Source organism: Neolamprologus multifasciatus, chromosome 14 (genome assembly GCF_963576455.1).
Source record: "Neolamprologus multifasciatus chromosome 14, fNeoMul1.2, whole genome shotgun sequence".
NCBI lineage: Eukaryota > Metazoa > Chordata > Actinopteri > Cichliformes > Cichlidae > Neolamprologus > Neolamprologus multifasciatus.
This window is the reverse complement of record NC_140452.1, coordinates 7,619,564-7,640,164: the sequence shown is the minus strand read 5'-3', so window position 1 is coordinate 7,640,164 and position 20,601 is coordinate 7,619,564. Positions and strand designations below refer to the sequence as shown.

The 20,601-nt window shown below is 40.9% G+C and overlaps 1 protein-coding gene and 1 long non-coding RNA gene across 2 annotated transcripts; both read right to left on the bottom strand.

The window, feature by feature from the left end:
* Nucleotides 1-467: 467 nt before the first annotated feature.
* On the bottom strand, nucleotides 468-3,661 carry LOC146503457 (vomeronasal type-2 receptor 26-like). Its single transcript, XM_085130840.1, has one exon. It carries the CDS (start codon nucleotides 2,135-2,137, stop codon nucleotides 1,208-1,210), a length of 930 nt encoding a protein of 309 aa, XP_084986966.1. The 5' UTR covers nucleotides 2,138-3,661; the 3' UTR covers nucleotides 468-1,207.
* A 15,685-nt stretch (nucleotides 3,662-19,346) lies between these two features.
* Nucleotides 19,347-20,192, bottom strand: LOC146503456 (uncharacterized). Its single transcript, XR_014868856.1, has 3 exons — nucleotides 20,084-20,192; nucleotides 19,920-19,982; nucleotides 19,347-19,806 (listed from the first exon to the last, which is right to left on the bottom strand). It is a non-coding gene; the product is annotated as an uncharacterized LOC146503456 (long non-coding RNA).
* Between the last annotated feature and the right edge of the window lie 409 nt (nucleotides 20,193-20,601).

The following is a 20,601-nucleotide window of genomic DNA, read 5'->3' as shown; positions in this document are numbered from 1 at the left end:
TGAATTTCTGATGTTTTGTTGTCATTTTGTATTCTGGTTTATTATTTAAGATTCATTTAGTAGTTTATTCTATTTTATTTTCTCGTACATTTAGACTCTCCTTGTGTCTTTATCGTGTGTCACTTGCTGTGTTTCTGTGTGTTTGTGTCAGTCTTTGTGTCTTGTTTCCTTCTGCTGTTCCCATGTTTCCCTGCATATGTGTCATGCCATGTTTCCCCTGAGTGTCATGTCTTCTGTGTCACGTCATTGTTGTGTTTTGCTTTCATGTGTACTGTCTTGTGTCTCCTTGGCTCCTGTGTCATGCAGTATATGAAGTGAATTATGATTTAAATGATTTAACAGATACTTCTAGATACATCTGATTTCACACATTTTATTTTAAGTTTCCAGTTGATTTTGTAGTCTACAAAATAATAAAAAATGTAATCTGGTATAGTTTCCATTTTAATGTTATTTATCATCACATTTACACAAGATCATGAGTTTTGGGCCCAATATTCACGCAGATGGGACTCTGTGGGAAAACCATTGTTCAAAAATTTTGATAATTGAGCATTGGTTTGATTCATAAGTTGTCACTTGTTTATTAAATAACTCTTTACCGAGTCCAATGTCACATCTCTAAGCGCATACCTTTCCAGTTTATCAAAAAATATCTGATCAAATGTGTCAAAAATTTTCTTCCTGTTAATTTTTTTGTGTTTCTGTGTGTGCCCACTCTCTCTTTATTTACATAAAATGCAATTAGGTGAAAAATGATTTCCACTTTATTCAAGCTGGTGAAGGGGGAAGATCCATGTCCTATGTATTTTTAATGGATTAATTCAAAGTTCATGAGGATGCAAAAATTGTTTGGATGATGTAATTGAACACTAATAAATGTAGATTTATGGGAACATTTTTTTAATTAAATAAACAAAAAAAAATCAACAATCTGCATGTTTAAATTGGGGTTAAATTTCATGAGTAAGCATCAACGAGTAGGTAATTACATATTAAGAGTAAGATTAGTGTGTACTTTAGCTGCATCTTAAAAAATAAATGAAAGTAGAATAAATCACAATATTTGTACATTTGCAATCATGTGACACCGGCGCCAAGATTTGAAAGAACTATTAAATTGATTTAAATACACATTTTTTCTGTCTGGAGAAAAACTGGAGAGAGAAATTTTTCTCTTTTCTTTCTTTTGAAATTAGTGAACTCTTTATGACTCAACGCCACGACCCATAACAGCTTTCTTTGTGTTCAACTCTGGTCTCAACAGGATTATGTAACATTTGGGTCCAAACAGTGTGATCAAAAGTCCAAAACCTGAAGCCAGGATGGCAAATACCTCCACTGCATCTGCAAGTTTTCCTGGTGAGCTGATATAAGCAGGAACAAAGGCCACCCACACAGCACAGAAGATCAGCATGCTGAATGTGATGAGCTTGGCCTCATTAAAACTATCAGGGAGATTCCTCACCAGGAATGCAATTAGAAAACTGAGGAAAGCCAGCAAGCCAATATAGCCCAATAACACTGCAAAACCAACAGTGGACCCAACTGCACACTCATACACTATCTTATCATTGTGGTATTGGGTGTTTTTATGTGGAGTTGGAGAGGAAGAGACAAGCCAGGTAGTACAGATGGCTGCCTGAATAGATGTAAGAAACAGAACTGTTCCTCTCTGCTGCATTGCACCAAACCACTTCAAACTGGCTCCCCCTCCTGGCTTGGAGGCTTTGAACACAGCCAGAACAACCATGGTTTTTACTAAGATGCATGAGACACACAGCACAAAGCTGATCCCAAATGCTGCGTGTCTGAGTTGGCATGTCCACAGCCTGGGTCGTCCAATAAACAGCAACGAACAAAGGAAACATAACTTAAGTGACACTAATAGCTGGAAACTAAGTTCTGAATTGTTGGCACGAACTATAGGTGTTCTGCGATGGCAGATAAAGATCCCCAGAACAACAGCACATATAAGTGTTCCCAGTAAGGAGGTTGCTGTCAAACAAATGCCCAAAGGGTCATGATAGGAGAGAAACTCTGTCTTCTTAGGAATACAGTGGTCACGCTGGGGGTTTGACCAAAAATCCTCTGGACAACTGGTACACTCCAAGGAGTCTGATACAAAAGGGAACATTGGTGAAATGCATATTATTCTTCATAATAATGAAATTAAATATGTCATGCAAAAACAACAATACGTACTGCTCTTATTAGTGATTTTTCCTTCAGAACAAGGGATGCAGTCAAAACAGCACTGGGGTTTCCCCTTCTCTCTCACCATGTGGGTACCAGGAGGACAGTTCTCACTACACACTGATTGAGGTGGCTATAGGATGAAATTACATAGCTTTGCTATGAGTTAATTAGCTTTTACACTGATATATACTGGGCATATGCCAAAAGTTAACTTTTAAAACTCCTATCTAACCTTTTTCGATTCAAAGTTCCAGAAGATTCTGTTTTCATCAAGTATGAGTTCTTCACCTTCACCTGACCCCTTAACCTCACCCACATTTTGAACTTTAGTGCTTCCATCAGGGAGCCACAACCAGTTCATCACATCATAAATTGGCTCCACATCACCATTCTCGTCAAATGACACTTCATCACCAAATGGAGTGGTGAAGTTCACTCTTTCCAAGTAATAAATAAGCTGTTAAAAAGGAAAGTATAATAAATAAATTACTTTTCACACTGAGGTGAAAAGTAACCTAGTATGGCATCCAGTATTAAATAGTCAAATAGAATATTACATCACTAGTAATTAGGGATGCACCGATACCGGTATCGGGTATCGGCCTCGATACCACATTTTCTAAAGTACTCGTACTCGTTAAAAGTCCCCCGATACCGGGGACCGATACCACGGTCTGAGACCTGTCTATGTTTGAGTGGCATGTAAGGGGTTAATCACAGGCGCCGAGTGCCCGCCCCCAGGCCCCGGCTGCAGCTCAGAGCTGGGAAAAGGGCAGGCGAGACAAGTCAGCCACGTGGAACTATTTCAAAGTGAACGAAGACGCGAAAACAAAGGCGGACTGCAAATTGTGCTCAGCGAAATTGTCCAGAGGAGGCTCAAAAGGTAGCGCATTTAACACAAGTGATTTAATCAAGCACCTAAAATCCCAACACGACAACGAGTACAAAGAGTTTACCCACGCTTATTTACCCATGCTTATTAGCACAGAGGAGCATAGCTGATGCTATAGCAGTGGGACGGGAAATAGTTGGGCATTTTAAACATTCCGCCTTAGCCTACTCCCGCCTCGAGGACATTCAGGGACAGCTCAACCAGCCAATAAAGAGACTGCAGCAGGACGTACAGACGCGCTGGAACAGCACGTATTACATGCTCCAGTCCCTCATTGAGCAAAAGCGAGTGCTGGGCGTGTCCGAGCACGAACTCCCTGACTATCTCACCGCTCACCAATGGGCTCTTATGGCCCCCTTTGAGGAACTAACTAAAAAAGTGAGCAGCTACGACGCACTAGCCTCTGATGTCATCCCAGCTGTGACTGTGCTAGTGAGACTTCTAAACAGAGAAACAGAGGAGTAAATACCTCTCAGCCCCATGTAGCAGTGTGGAAAGTGAAAGGCTTTTTAGCTCAGTGTCACACATTATAGATGAAAACAGAAACAGGCTGACTGCTGACAATGCAGAAAAGCTACTTTAAAAAAAAAACAAAAGACCCTGCCACTCACTTTTTCTCTCCATTAAGTGAGTCATCTTAGACTTGATGTTAATACCTACCTCAGCTGCACTGACTGCCACAGTTCTATGTCAGTGGATGTTGTTAGTTTATTCAAATATTGTGCACTAAATAGCAAAGATGTTTATTAATGCCCCTTGTGTTGTCCAAAGCGGCAGAGTTTACAATAAACTGAAAACAATACCTGAGTTGCACTGTCACTGTTTAAAAAAATTTTCATAATTATTTATTCTGTAATATGTTGCATACAACATGCTTTTCATTTTAAATAAATGTTATTAATTCCAAACCAGTCCCTTGTTTTTTTGGGGTTTTTTTTTTTGTTAAATTATAGGACTAAAGCTGTTACCTGTAAATTTAAATCATGTTTTTATTAAGTACTCGGTATCGGTATCGGCGAGTACTGAAATGCAAGTACTCGTACTCGTTTCCAAAAAAGTGGTATCGGTGCATCCCTACTAGTAATGATTCATGCATACATGCCTCTGATCTAAACATATCAACTGCTAATTTTTGGGGGGAGTGCGGAAAATCTGTTGAGCTCACTCCAGCTTTTTCATAGTTAATATTATCATATTGTATTTAATCCTACATGTTAAATTCTGTGGTAAATTCTATCCTGAAAGTAATTTTAAAGCAAAGAATTTATAAACAGAGTGTAAAATTATATCACACCTGCCATGGCTTCAGTGACTGCAAAGTGGCACAGCTGTTCCCACTGAAAGGCCCTCTTCCTGGCTTGCACCGCAGCATGTCACCAAGGGAATATGCCAGTGCATAAACAGCTTTGTACACATTATACTCAGGCCGCAGGTCGGAAACGTCCAAGAACTCATTGTCCACATTTTTCAGATTTTCCTGTCCAGTACATATTGCTCCTCCACCTTCCAGCCAGCCTGCTGGAGCTGGAGCAAATCTGCACTGAAATGCAAATTCCCAAAACTGGTTCACCTGAAATATTTTAATATTGTTTTTTACACATCATGAAAATATACGATTCTTCCAACTAGTATATTAAAAAGTTAAACTCCCACCATGCTATTTCCATAGCTATTGTTGTGATGTAGATCAGGACGTATTTGTAACAGGAATTCCCTGAGCCCTGGTATTTCTCCTCGACGAATAGCGATGCCCAGTGTACCACGCAGGTATGGCATAAGCTGAGGTGTTTGGAGCACATCAGGTACTGTTACTGTCCAGCTTTCACTGGCCATCCACTGTATGCCAGTTAGATTTTGCCTCACTACCTGTGAATTAGATTACACCTAATATCATACATACACCTACACCATCTATGAAGGGATATTGTAACTACAACTTCTTTAGTGGCATTATCATGCAATTGAAGTCATTATTCATCTTCAAATGAATGACTGGTTTTCTGTACTCATTCAAGTAGGATGTAATACATGTTTCACACAATATATTTTTGTGATTCAGACCTATGAAACTAGTAATAATTAAAGATTTGTAAAGCCAAACCTCTTCCATAAGATTTATCACACGACTGTAATGTTCAAAGACAATGACAACTCGAGCTGTGGATTTTTTCATAACATCAACAATCCTCCTGAGTTCATCTGTGTCTTTGTTCCAGGGCAAAACCTCAGTGTAGGCCAGGCAAGATTCACCCGAAAGACTCAGCTCAGACTGAAAGGATCTGGCTGCATGAAGTCCATAATCGTCATCAGTGACAAGCAGACCTACCCAAGTCCAGCCAAAGTGTTTTAAAATCTGAATCATAGCACGTACCTAAGTGTAAATGCATAAACAAGAACAATTTTCCACATGATTGTTTTTGCATCACTTTCCAATGCACACCTCATGGTCACAATTTAGCTTTTTTCATACAAAAAAACTGTAACTGAAAAAAAACAAAACATTTTGCGTTGTTGTAAGCATATTGTTGCAAAGCACGTAATTTCTTTAACCAGAATTCATTAGCTTTTCCATTTTAACTTTGTTGACAGATTTTCACCTGGAAAGCATCACTTGGGATCGTCCTAAAGAAGGATGGATACTTTTGATGGTCACTCAGGCAGGAACATGTGGCAAAATAACTCACCTGTGAAAAATAGAGACTATATGCAGTGATATCCAACATTTTTTTTAAACTTTGTTATGCATTGTTTTGTACAAGTGGCTCTACATTTGCTATTAAATGAAAACAATCAAAGAAAACTATTACATGGTCAAGCAGAAAACTTACCATAGGTACTCTGTACAAACCTAAGACGTTGGCGATGGCAATTGAAGGTGTAGAAGACTGATCGCCCACAATCCCTATGACTGAAGGATTTCCAGAACATGTATCATTTAATATAATTTTCTCTTCTTGACTATTGGCTAATGACAATGCTGCACGAAATCCAATTCCAAGTTCAAGGCAGCTATCATACAGAGTATATCCCAGAGTCACATTTGGTAGCAGGTTTGAGTTTCTGTTGATTTCATCAATAGCAAACGCCATGGTCTGTGCGAGCTTAAATCCTAGGGCATAAACACTAAGACAAGAAAAAGTTAATTATTGAAAAAAATACTTTTTCATCAAGATAGATATTTATCTAAGATACTTTAAATGTGGCAAAATTACTTATTTTTATATACAAATAAAGAAACTGAATAACAATTAACAGGATATTTTGATTAACAAATATAAATTTATGATTCAAGATACATGCATTTATCCTAAACGATTTTAAACTGAAAAGTACAGTTACCTTAGGCATGAATTAAAAGCTCATATTTCCATTACAATAATTTTCATTTCTTTTTTTTTTCTTTTTCTATGCTGTTTTCCTGTCATACTTACCCACTGCAAGTAGGCTGTTGTGGTTCTGAAGTAAAAGACTGAATAGCAACACTTGAAAAGAAGTGGATTTGAAACAGTCCCCCTAGAACCACATCTCCAGTCTTGTACATCCCATTTAGATCAAACTGTCCCTGTAACTGACATGAGAGGGGAAACTGAGAAAAAGATATGACCGAGGTAAAGTAGCAAGACAGCAAAACAAGCAAGAGCAAATTGGTTCTCAAAGTTGAGCACATGACAGCTTTCTGAATCACTGATTGCAGTCATTAGGTTTTATTTCTATGTCATTCTCTTTTATTGACATTTTGTGTTGTTTAATCTTGCACACCAACCATTAAGGAAGAAGGGTGAGTATGGGTGGGGCCTAAATGACTTGCCATTTGAGACATTTTGTTTTTCTTTCCAGTAACTTAATTATTTACTACTGTGAGTTAATTAGTTATCAGCAAAAAATCGCTGAAGAGTAACATTTTTGCGTTTTGTTTATTTATTTTTGTGTTTATAAGTGTCATAAAGGAAGAATGAAGCTCAAGTCACATGTATAGGAATTTCTTTTACCAAGGTATTAATCACATTATGTTATTGTATTAACATGTCTGACACTCATACTGTAAGACAAATGGTAGGGGGTGTAGTAAGGATGTTGGGGGAAACAGGAACTCCAGAGGACCAGTCTTTTGTCTCTTCGAGGACTCTGGGAAGTAGCAGGGGAGTGTGAACCTTAAGGTGTGAAACAGCTGTGTACTGCCTTTTGTTCCTGGAGAAGGTATTTAACTGAGAGCCATGCTAGACTCAGGGAGACTCTGCTGACCCTGCCCCGTGGTCATGTAGGCTCTTCATCAAGCTTGGTTGTATGTTGTCCTTGTGTGCTTGGATTAAGTAGGCAAGCGGTGAGCTCGCCTGCAGACGAGCGGTGAGCTCGTCTGCAGGCAAAAAGTAAAAAGCAACGCTGTGAAAATGCCGTAGATGGGACTGTATTTAAGTTAGAATATCGCGGCGCTGAAGGGTATGTGTATACCATTAAATATACCGAAGGGACAGTTATGCTTGGTGTAGATTGTGGCGAGGGATTGTTTTGGGGGGAACCCCAAAACATCTCTACCAAAAACTGGAAGCTCTTCCGGACCGTAGTGTGTGCGGACCTGGACAATGTGGGCTTCCCAGAGGTGCTGTATGTTTCCCAGTGGAACAGTGCATCAGGCCCTGAGCTTTACAGGGTTGAGGCTGATCGTTTCAATCGCAACCCTGAAGACTTTATTTTTCTCAGTGCATGTGATGACAGGGATAGTCTTATTGCTTCCAGAGGGCTTGAAAACTGGAGGTTAAATCCTTACCCTCTAAACCTTGAAGAGCGCACAAGATGGTTTAAGGACTTGTTTTTTATACAGTGGTACGACTGGAGAGGTTTGTCACGTCTGTTTAGCCAGATTGACGACGCGATCAAGAGGGACAGACTCAACACTGCGTACGAGAGTATTAGAAAACGCCTTGTTTTTGACGATCTGGCGAGTTGTCCGAAGACTGGTTTGCCTGCTACCCTGTGCAAACCTAAAATCATAAGACCTTCCGACAACTAAACAATAAACTGGTAGGTTTAATGTGAGGGGTGTGTGTGTGGGGTTGTGTGTGTATCTATGTGACAAATTAAGAGCTTGTGGTTTTCATTTTACAGAGAAGGACTCACCATCGTGGGACCTGTCAGAGTCACCATCAATAGGGCTGCTAATCCCGACCCCCCAGACTCCACCACCTTCACCATCATGCTCGCAGGACCCCCTCATATCAGACCTGTGGGAGGAAACTGTAATCGACATCAAACTCGCAACTCTCCACCTGTTGATGTTGGCGCTGAATGAGTTTCTACAAGAGACATGTTACGGATGCCAAACAGGCCACCCCAGTCAGGTGCAACACAGCTGCTTGCAGGAATTGTCTGAGTATTTCTTCGACACCTACTATGACGATGTGATGATAAGGCTCAAGACAGACCGATTCATCCCAGCCATCCAGCTGTTTGTACGCTCAAACACCACAGATGGGACTGGAACACAAATCCGCAGAGTTGCAGAACACCTCATGTGTGAACTGAGATCAGAGCGAAATATAGTATGCGCCATTAATGACAACATTGTGGACCTGCTAGAAGCAAGTACTTGCGCCCGACGTGTTAAACCAGCCATGCTCCGCATGATTGGAAACTACTGGGGTGGGAGACACCTGGTTTAATGTGTGCTGTTCAAGTATCCATTGTCTGTGATTGTGTCTGTGTGAAAATTAAATAAAAAGACGTGTTAACACCAACTTCTTAGTCATTTGTGGTTTGCACAGTCATGGAAAGCACATTGCATAAAATATATCATGATCCAGCCCATCCTGCGGGGTTGGCCAGTTTAAATAAGCTACGTATAGCGGCAGGGGAGGCATCAGGTGTAACACCTCCAATATCTCAGGTCAAACATTATTTAGAACAAGACGACACTTACACACTCCATAAACCTGTGAGGATCCATTTCCCCAGAAATAGAGTATTGGTGACAGGGATCGACAAACAGTTTCAAGCCGATCTGGTTGACATGTGTGAATATGTGTCAGATAATGATAATGTGAGATATCTGCTAACATGTATAGATGTATTCTCAAAATACGCATGGGTTAGATGCCTAACAAACAAGACAGCGAATGTTGTATCAGCTGCTTTTGAGGATATACTTAGTGAGGGTAGGATCCCTGTGAAACTACAAACAGATGAAGGCAAAGAGTTTTATAATACAACCTTTAAACACCTAATGGAGCGATATAATATCAAGCATTTCTCAACAGCTAGCGAGGTTAAATGCAGTATTGTCGAGAGATTCAATCGTAGCTTCAAGGGTAGAATGTGGAAGTACTTAACATCAGCCAACTCCCGGAGATATGTAGATGTCATACCAGATCTCACACAAGCATATAACAATGCTTATCACAGATCTATCCAAATGGCTCCGGCAGAGGTGAATAAGGATAATGAGAAGTCGGTCTTTAACGCGCTGTACAAAACGAGGCCTCAGAGGGAACTGTGCTTTAAATTTAATATTGGCGACACTGTACGAATATCAAAACTGAGAGGAAAGTTTCGAAAAGGATACGAGCAGACCTACACCGATGAGATTTTCACAGTCAAGGAACGTATAGGGAGACAGCCCCCAGTGTACAGACTAGCGGATCTAGCAGGAGAGGTATTGAAAGGGTCATTTTATGAGCCTGAGATACAACGTGTGGTTGTTGATGAAAACAAAACATTTAAAATTGAAAACATATTGGCTAGAAAAAAAGTGGGTCGGAAAAAGCATGTGCTAGTGAAATGGCTAGGATGGCCCGACAGCTTTAATTCGTGGATTCCAGAGAAAGACATCGTTGAGGCGTAATTAACTCAGATGACGCAGCTCTACACACATTCATTCAACACTGAGCATAGACAGAGAAAGCATGAATAAAAAGAACAACAACAATGCAGGCTTCTATGTAAGCCTCTTCTCGAATGCTTCGGCGCATGTTTACCCGGGTAATAAGATATCTAATTTTAGAACAAAGCTAGCAAAACCTATCGTTTTGGATCAGCCGTATGAGGTCGCTGTTATAGAGATACAGTACCCACGCATATGGATGTCTTTTCCACAATCAGATTCGCAAGTGGAAATTCATGACCCAGTCAAAGATGGAACCATCGCCGTAACCATGATCGAACTGTCTGTGGGTCATTATGCATCTGTGGAACAGATAATAAAAGAATTTAATTTTAAATGTCAGCAGTACCAAACCACTGCAGACCTTAAAATGCAATACAACACAGTTACTAACCATGCCTGTGTTATGGGACCTAGGGGGACTATTCTCACATTTAGAGGGAGACTGGCGGAAATCCTAGGATTCAAAACAGGAGAGCCGTTTGTACTTCATTATAAAAACACATATGCCCCGCACCCCGCAGACATATACGGGGGAAAATATAACATCTTTATTTATGCAGATATCGTTGATTACCAGCTTGTGGGTGACGCCCACGCGAGGCTATTAAGAGCTATAAATATCACGGACGATGACCGCCGCTTGCCTATTCTACAATTTGACAGCCCACACTACACACCTGTGTCAAAGACATTGATCGACGACATAGAAATTGATTTGAAAGACGATCGAAATCAACACATACCCTTTTTATACGGCAAGGTGTTTGTCAAGTTACACTTCCGACCGATAACCCACCATTTTTGAAAAAAAAAAGGATGGCCGTCTACAACACTGATGACTCAAAATATGTAAAATACTACTTATCACAGGCTGGTGGAGAGCTCGGAGGGTATGTTGGGACCAGTACGCAATATGGGTCAGGGCTGGGTGGGTTGTTCCGCAGCTTGTTTAGATTTGCTGTACCACTGTTTAAAAAAGGAGTTAGCATAGTCAAACCACACCTAAAAACAGCCGCATCGGGCATAGTGTCTGATGTCATAACCAACATAACCAGACCCTCAACCACTAAGCAGGACGGTAGCGGATTGTATGTGTATACGCCCAGACCATCTAAGACCCCACCCCCAGGGCAGCCGTTGTCTAAAAAGCGTAAAACCACAAAACCTAGCAAGAGAGCTAGCAAACGGACACCGCCACGCAGAGTGAAAAGACCCAGAACCAGTCGTTCAAAAACTGCAGCGTTTGACATATTCTAAATGGCACTGTTACACAGTCATTCTGGAGAATGTGTAAAAACAGAGCTGGACCTGTTTACTGTTCCCTACACACAGACTAGCATTGAGAAAAGTACATTTATCGAAATCCCACCTGTATCTGCAATCACTGATGGAGGGCCGATCGAGTTTTACATCTCATCGTCCGGTGAAGATTACCTGGATCTAAATGACTCATATATCTACACACGTGTGAGAATCACAAACGCTGATGGCTCAAACCTGGCTAGGGACGCTAATGTAGGATTTATTAATTATCCTGGATGCAGCATATTTAGTCAAGTTGATGTTAATTTGGGAGACCGGCTCATTAGTCAATCATCCAACACATATCCATACAGAGGTGTGATAGAATGTCTTATCAATTATAATAAGGACACTTTAGACACACAGTTCAGCACCGGGTTATTCTGTAAGGATACATCATCACACATGAATGACACATCTATAGAAGGAGAGAACCAGGGCCTGGTGACCAGAGGTGGCTACACAGCAAATAGCAGTATTGTTGAATTGATTGCACCAGTACATGCAGACCTGTTTTTTCAAGAAAAACTGTTACTGAATGGAATCGACCTGTCACTGAAATTTGTGCGCTCTAAAGACGAATTTGCTCTCATGACAGCGGATGCCAATGCATACAGAGTTAAAATTGTCTCAGCCAGTCTCTTTGTCAAGAAAGTTAGTGTATCACCGACCGTCAGACTTGCACACAGCAAGGCATTGCACCATGCAAACGCAAAATACACGGTAGACAGAGTGTCTTTAAAGACCTTCTCCATACCTGCAGGGGCTAGAATATCAACAAATGACAATTTATTTATGGGTAGGATACCTAAATTTGTGATCATTGCATTTATAGACAATGAAGCATACACTGGCTCCTACCAGCGTAATCCATTTCATTTTGAAAACTGCGATATAGAATTTATGTCTTTATATGCTGATAGTCAGGCTTATCCTGCTAAACCATTCCAGCCAAATTTCCAGAGAAAACACTATACCAGAGAATTTTACCAGCTGATACAAACCACAGGAAGACATTTAAAGGACAGATCCTTAGCTATTACACGTGCGGACGTTGGTAACGGCTACACTTTATTCTGTTTCAATCTGGAAGCTGACAAAGGACATTCAGGGAATGTGTCGTTAATTAAAACTGGGAACGTGAGATTGGAAACCCGTTTCAGAAATCCACTACCCCGTACAGTGAACCTCTTGTGTTATTCGGTATTTGATTCAGTCATTGAAATATCTAACATGAGACAGGTGCTCTTGGACTACTATTGAGACAAAAACGGTCATGAACACTATAGAACTATCAGCCGTGATCGGCAGCATTATCAATAAAAACACACATTTCCTAGGCGTGTTAGCCTATGATCAGCTAACCACTGAACGGCTTCAAAGACTCCCTGCTATGGGTATTGTAAACACCCACCCTTCTACGATGCCTGGGGAACATTGGCTTGCTGTTTATATTTCGAGAGACAGACGCGGTTATTTTTTTGATAGTTTTGGTCACTCGTTAGACAGTTTTCCCCCAGCAATAAAGATGTTTCTTCTAAAAAACTGTTCCACTGTTTTATATTCAGGAAAACAAGTGCAGAACGACTTCTCCATCACATGCGGTCAACATTGTGTATTTTTTTTATATCATGTGCAAAATGGTGTATCTTATGAGCGTGTGCTTAACATGTATGGGTCTGATTTAATTTGTAATGATGCTATGGTGTGTCGATTTGTCAACAACATACAACCTGTTGCTGTATGCAGTGATTACGTGTGTGTGCAATGCGGATACTGACATGTACTAATGAGAATAATAAAAACAACATGAGAGCATGATAATCGAGTCAATGGTATTTATTATCAAATCTCGTATATAAATATATAGATTTACAACATACATTGTTTAAACATACATAAAAGAAATCAAACATTAACCCGTAATAAAAAAGAAAAACATATATTTAACAGTAATAAAGACATAATATATTTAACAGTAATAAAATAAAACAAACCAAAACAATTTAGCAGCAGTAAGTGAAAAAAAACATTACAGTAGAAAAACACCAAACAGCGAATATTTTTAGCAGAAAAACAATTTCAGGTGCAATAAGAAAAAACCTGAATTCAAAAATCCAACCACTCTACAGGACCCCCCTTTAATTTGTTTTTTTTATTCTTTATTTTTTTTAGTGTACTATGTCGCAGCGGTGCGCCAGGGGTGATCTTTTTTGGTGTGTGTTTTAAAAAACCAGGGTCTTCAGACAGTGTGTGATCGGTTTTATACATGGCGACGGTCTTACGTATGCCTGTGTTAGATATGGCTGATAACGGTACGTTTAAATCTGAGACAGCTTTTAAAAACTCTGTCCAGCCGATAGGTCTCAAACCCTCAGAGGGTGTGTGTGTGGTTGTGACGCCTTTAATTAGATCATAAATGTGTGAACCAGGGATGGTGTGTTTATCAACAACAATTTCGCCTTTGTCGTTGTAAGAGATCAAGTGTGGCGAACGGCTCACCGCTGATAGAATAAGTTCTGCATTCCTCCTACTCCTTTTAGGTATGTGTGTTAAAACATTCTCCGCAACAAGATCCCTCACCCCTGCATCACCATGAACAGGCGATGTGTCCGCCGACTGGGGTTGCACATCCCTGTTAAATTGTTCAGGTAATGATAAAGACAATACATTCTTTTCACGGGCACCTTGTCTCACAAGGGTAAGGTATCTTTGGAGAATATCGCTGTATTTTTTAGCCTTCTCATACACATCTATGTCAGAATCTTGTAACACTTGTAACATCTCCTTGTCCAACTCGTTCTGAGACTGTTGTCTGATGCTGCCTGTTTGCTGCTACTGCTGCTGCTGCTGTTGCTTTATTAAGTCCAACTGGTGTTGGGGTACCAAAAACATCTTTTGCACATGTTCCATTTTCACCTGTTTGCTATCAGACTGGTTATGAAAGGGATTGCAGCCCCTAATAGCGGCAGTAAAAACCCTCCAGATTGGTTGATTGTCTTTCTCTTTTTCAAAGTTTTTATTTTTTTGTCTGCAATCAGTCTGATTATTGATTTTTTCTTTTTCAGCTGTTTTTACTGCTGATTGGTCAGTGGTATGTTACCATGCAATACATTAAAGGCTATCTCACACAGCGCATTGATAAAATCTAAGTTTGAATTACTAATAATAACTCTGCGTAGAGTAGGAGGAGCCCTGTATATCATCTCCAACAGAGACAGATTCCTCCGCATGCGTGATGACATCCTTTCACCTCTTTGCTGATTTTTGTTTTGGAATGTAAACAACCGGACGCTCTGATAGTAAATTTGTTCTGAGTCTTAAATAGTCCGGGGTCTTAGCTTTATAGTCTATTAAAAGATACCCGTATGTTGTGGATGTGGCATCATTAAACGCTTCTATAAAATATTTAGTATTACCCGGAAACATTTGCCTACCTAAAAGCATAACCTGATATTTATCTCTCGGATTTTTAAACAATATTAGATAGTTAGTGTTCAAGGAAATGGTTCTACTGGATTTTCCTTGAATAAACAAATTCTGAACTAGATATATACAACTCAAATTCCTATGATGCACATACTTTGTGAACACATTTTGTACTTCTAAATTGTTAGCTGCATCGTTCATTACATCGTCTATAATTAACAAATTGTTCTTTTCTGCAGGAAGAAGGGTGTCATCAGCAAGAGATTCGGGTATACCGTTAACAAAGTTTATGTCTCTTATCTTAAGAAGCTGGTCATATAATGGCTGCCAGCATGAGTATATATATACAATATTGTCAATGCTGCATGATATAATCCGGGAAGAATTTTCAATTATGCTTTTAACAAAAAAAGTCTTGCCGCAGTTACTGGGACCGCTGACCACCATACTGAACGGGTGCTGCAACCGGGCGTCAAACCCCTGTTCTAATTTAAAATCCATAAGGTACGGTTGTATAGTCTGGGAGCACACGGCGCTTATTGTAAACAACTTTAACTTTTTTCACAATGGTTTTATTCTTCAAATGAAGCTTCTTTTTATCGCGTCTGATGCTATCAGACACGGCAACTAGGTGTGCGTCTGATGTCTGATTGGTTACAAACTTGTGGACTAAACCTTTCAAGGATTCATGGGTGACAACTTTTGAGTTTAGTGCGTTCAGTGTCACGCCTTTACATTTGACCTGGGTCTTGCCCAGCGATGTGTGATACGCGTAGCATTTTGGCCCACCGGAAACAAATTCCGCTATGTAATCCTCCACACCACCCTCTCCACAGTCTAATTCGCTTGTGAGATCCCCCAGAAACGGACCTAGAGGAGGCATCCACTCGCCAGGGCGTGCCGTGAAAATGACACTGTCCGTGTCACAATACAGCATGCGCTGCTGCAAGTTGTCTAGCAAATCATACAGCATGAGTCTGGCGTGTGCAGTGGTCATGGCACCGACAAAGACATTAACGTCCTTCACACGGGAAGCTCTACCATCAGCATGCCGCCACTGCACCATTGCGACGTCGTCAGAGATGAAACAAAACTGACGCACATCGTACTGGTCGCTAAACATTAGCTGGCTAAATCTGGAAGGGTCTGTAATGAGCTCAGATGACGCCATATTTGACCTCATGCTGAAACGACCCCATAACGAGTTTAGCAACAGCTTGTTACAGTTACGAACAGCTTTATTTACACAAATCTTGGATGGGTCTAGCATTATTCCCTCCTTCTCATAATACTCGTCTATGTACTTCTTCTGTTCGTCAGGTGTCTTGACGTGTTCAGGATACCCCGAGGCCTCCTGTTTGAGTTTTAGGAAGGCTTTCACATAGTCTTTAAACAATGTGTCGGTCTTATTGGGGAAATGCCACACCTCATCAATAGCAAGAACCCTGTATCCCTTCTCAACAGCTTTTTCAAGCTCAAATGAGACCCACGTGCCTTTCAATACCCGCTCACTGTCCCTGTGCCCACATGCAGTATGCTGGTTTTGGTCTTCAGCACACATGCTGCAGAGTGGAAACATCAGTTTTCCGTGGCACCTGTAGGGAAGGACGGGGTGAAAAAGACCCTTAGGGGGGAGCACTGTGCATTTAACAAAGCCGAAATAATTTTCTAGCTTGTCAAAGTTGGTGTAAATGACTTGAGGGTGTCCTACAGGATAGTCTTTTTTAGACTGCACTGTGGGATAGAGACTGGTGAAGTCGTAGTAAAATATTTTTTCATCACAACCAGTCTTGTGGTACAGCTTTATAGCATTTGTGCGACCTCCAAAAAGGGCGTCTCGGGGATTCATGCGTTCTGGCTTTCTGTATGTGTGCATGAAAGCCACAACTGTAGGGTCTGTCTGCTTCAAGGCAGCCCATTCACATTCCCACATCACTATTACGCTCACACTGTGTTGTGATCTCAGTGCATCAACTTTGTCACAAAACATGCGATGCAGCAGTCCATAGGATGCTTTGCTGACAGGATTAACTTCACTCTCGGGGTAACATTTAACACAGCCGTGGTGAAAACATCCTGCAAATTCATAAGCTGTATTACTTGTGGGGTCAAAACCGTCCACAAAATACGGTCCAACCCTCTGTTCGCCTCCTCTGAGAGCATGTTTTACCACTTTGTTGGTGGTGTGGGACACGTATTGAAGCCATTCGATAGAGACGTTAGAAAACGTCTTATTCTGCTCAACGTATGCCCCGTCATACGTGAGAGCGAGCGTGTCTCTAGGCAGAAACAGCGTTTTATACACACCCATACTAAATGCAGCCAAGGTGGTATACATGAATGGATCAACTTGTGTACAACCCAGTAACGTGTCACGATAAATGCTGCATGCTTTACGCAGGACATCAACATCGTTAACACAGTAACGCCTGAGTTCAGCCTGAAAATCAAAGGGATTCTGTGAGGCAACCTGGTACCATTCCATGAATCGCACCTTATCGCTTTCAGACATGTACTCATAGCCGTAGAAGGAGGGGTCTGGGTACGGGCCCACATAATGCTCATTATCCCTTGTATTAAACCTGTGTGGGAAATGGCCCTTCTGCAGGTCTTGAAAACCTAAAGCAGAGGGTATTTTGGCAAGGCCCATGGGCAAAAAGCTGAACGAATCAATCCATCGCTGGTCATAGTCCCTGTCATACATCAAAATCACACGGCTGCCGCTCATTATGACACTAGGTGTTATGCACTGTCTGACAAAGTACTCGAGGAGTATGTAGTTGTCAAAGCCAGATGCATTATGTGCTATGAACGTGTACCCACGAAACCTTGGGCGTCTGTAATGTTGCACAAACGCCTCCACACACTTTAATGTGTTAAATGTGAACTTATTGCCCTTCAGATCAGACGCACACACAAAGTTAGCCTCGTGTTTACCGTTGTGGTACCTAGTCTCGAAATCATATAAAATGTATTTGTCGGTAGGCTTCTGTTTTTCAACAGGCTGTATGAAACACTGATGGTCGGAGTCTCCGGGTAATTTAGGCTCGCGGCAGTGCTCGCATCTAGGCTGGGCACATCTGTGTGGCGATTTCTTGGATTCTCTATATGTGGTGCCACAGTGCATGCAATGTTTCATATTATCACAGGGGATCATGTTGTGTTTTAATTCTGGTAATTTGTGTTGCTGGTAACAGTGTTGTGATTTGCAGATGCGGTTACAGTCGCTGCATTTCACTGTGGGACCCCTGTGGTGTTGACAGAGTGTATAACATGTGTTACATCTATGTTTACAGCTATGATGTAATGCTGTATTATATGTACTGTAACAGAAATTACACACATAGGATGCACCAAGAAAAGCGGTTGGGTTTAAAATCATGTGGTAATGTTGATTATGGAGATACATCATCAACGTGTTTGTGTTTGGCTCTTCATGTGTGAAAAAACATTCCAGGCGTTTACGCCCTTCTGTGTGGTAATAGATTACAATCTTAATGTTGAAGTGCTTCTCAAATTTACTGACATCGGTGAATGATACTTGCTGCTTGTCGCATAGACCTACTTCAGCATGCATCCGTTTAGCTGTAGCGAGTTTTTCTAGCTCAGAGGCTGATGAGTTTAATGAATGTGCTATACATAGGGAGAAGCACAAATTGTTGTGTGTGTTGTTTGGTGTGTATAAATGTCTGCCTTTCTTTGAGAGAATCTCATCATAAGGGATTTGTGCCAGTCTTAAGCGAGCCCCACCACTACTGTTCTGAGCTACCGTGACAATAAACTCTAATTCATCATCACCGATAGATTCATCATTACTCTGCATAACTTGTGCAATTCGATCGAGAAACAGCTCCGGATCATACCGATCATCAGCGTTTAAAACAGCCTGAACATCTGAAGCCAGCGAGGGGCCACGCAGGACCACGTTTAGAACACTGCCCTGTTGAGATCCAGCCACAGCTCGGTCTACCACATTGGCTAAGCACTCGCGCACTCGCGCAGGTACTTGTTCTGGATGATCAAGACTTATACCCCTAAAATCAAGGCGCTCACGCAATTCGCGAGCATTAAAATTAGGTATCTCTCTAATGTGTGGCTGGGAGCGCCTGCCAGATCCAGATTGCACAACGGGCTCAATCACGATAGTATCACTTTGTGAGAAATTTACAATGACTGAGGGGGTGTGTGGTGTTGCAGCGGTGCCCGGACACGCATGTGTGTCTGTAGTACTGGTAGAAGCGGTAACAGACTCAATAACACCAGCAGCAGCAGCAATACGGTTAGCATCAGTAACAACAGTGGTCCGAGCAACACCTGATGTACTATCACTATTATTAACAACAACAACATTAGCCCCATCAGCAATAGCAGGCGTAGGAACAGTCTGACAAGGATGTGTATCAGATGAGGCTGATGCAGGCACACTATTAAGTCTAGCTATAATATCGTCTAATTTGTTATCTGTTTCTTCAGCCCACTGCATAAAAGTCTCTAAGTCAAAACATCTAACAGGAGTGGAGGTTCCGTTATTATGCTTAAATAATTTATTTGGAGGGTCCATGGTCTGGATTTTAAAAGTCAGGGTCTTGAAATTTTGTTGCAGATGATGTCTAAAGTACTACACACTTTTTTTATGAATTTGATAAACTGTTGGTTTTGTACCTGTGCTTCTTGGTGGTATTGATTGAGTCTAGCTTCAATCAAACATAATTTATCAACTAATGAAGCTATATGACTCTGTTCAACAGGTTGAGCGTCTGAAACCTTCATGTAAGCATCATACGCCGCTGATATTTGAGAGTCTGTTATACCGTCGTCTTCAAAATCTATGTGTGAATCAATGCTATTTCTGACACATTCTGGTGTGGTGGGTATATGAACAAGATCGAAATCTGATATACTGTACTCAAAAACATCAGAGAAATCACGAGGCAAGCACTCACTCGGGGGTGTTGCAGGACCGCTGATGAAGATCGCTTCTGATTCTCCACTGTTGCACAAAGCTCCAGGTTTTTGTTGTTCTGGGAGGTCGATACTGTTTAAACATTCCAAAAACGTCTGGAGTACGGTGTCCTGATCATTATGAGGAGGGGTACTGTGCTGCAGTCTGTGAAGATAGATATGTGTTAAAACATTTATACATGCACCCATTTCAAACAGAATAAGTGCGTCTCCCTCTCTATCTCTTTTTATCTAATTTATATATATACCTATGCTTACCTTGTAGTGTGCGTTATTCCTGACGGCCCTGGTTCTCCGCACATAAGGTTCTCTGGCGTGGCTCTGTATGTGTAAAACGGTCGGTTTTAGAACATTTGGAATTGTTTAACCCCATTTGCTGTTTTTTTTAATATACACAATTATACACCCCGTTGTATACATACCTTTTGTAAGGATGGGCTCTGTGGTCGCGGTGTCTGAATGTTTTCCTGCTCAGTTTGTTAACCCTGGAACAAATCAAAGAAAAACTCTGTTATTATATAATTTAAAACAATCGCAAGCGTAAAACATACATACGATTAAAAATCGCGTAATTCTGTACACACCTTGTGCCTGTTTGAGAAGTTGTTCCATCTGTAAAAGCCCCCGTTTCTAAAGAAAAGGGTGCTGTGCCGTTCTCCCGAACTCCTGAAAATTAAGCTTTTGTTTTAGGAAAAAGATAGTTTGAATATCCTATAATATGTTAACATAACACTTTTAAAAATACAATAATAGGTTTTGTTTTACTTACCGTTTAAGATGTCCATGTTATAAAGAACGATGATAGTTTTGATGGTCTCAAAGAAAGTGGTGTTGTCGCGACGAATGCTGAGTTCACCCTGAGCTTCGCATAGGTCTCAGTTAAATACCTTCTCCAGGAACAATGCCAGTACACAACTGTTTCACACCTTAAGGTTCACAC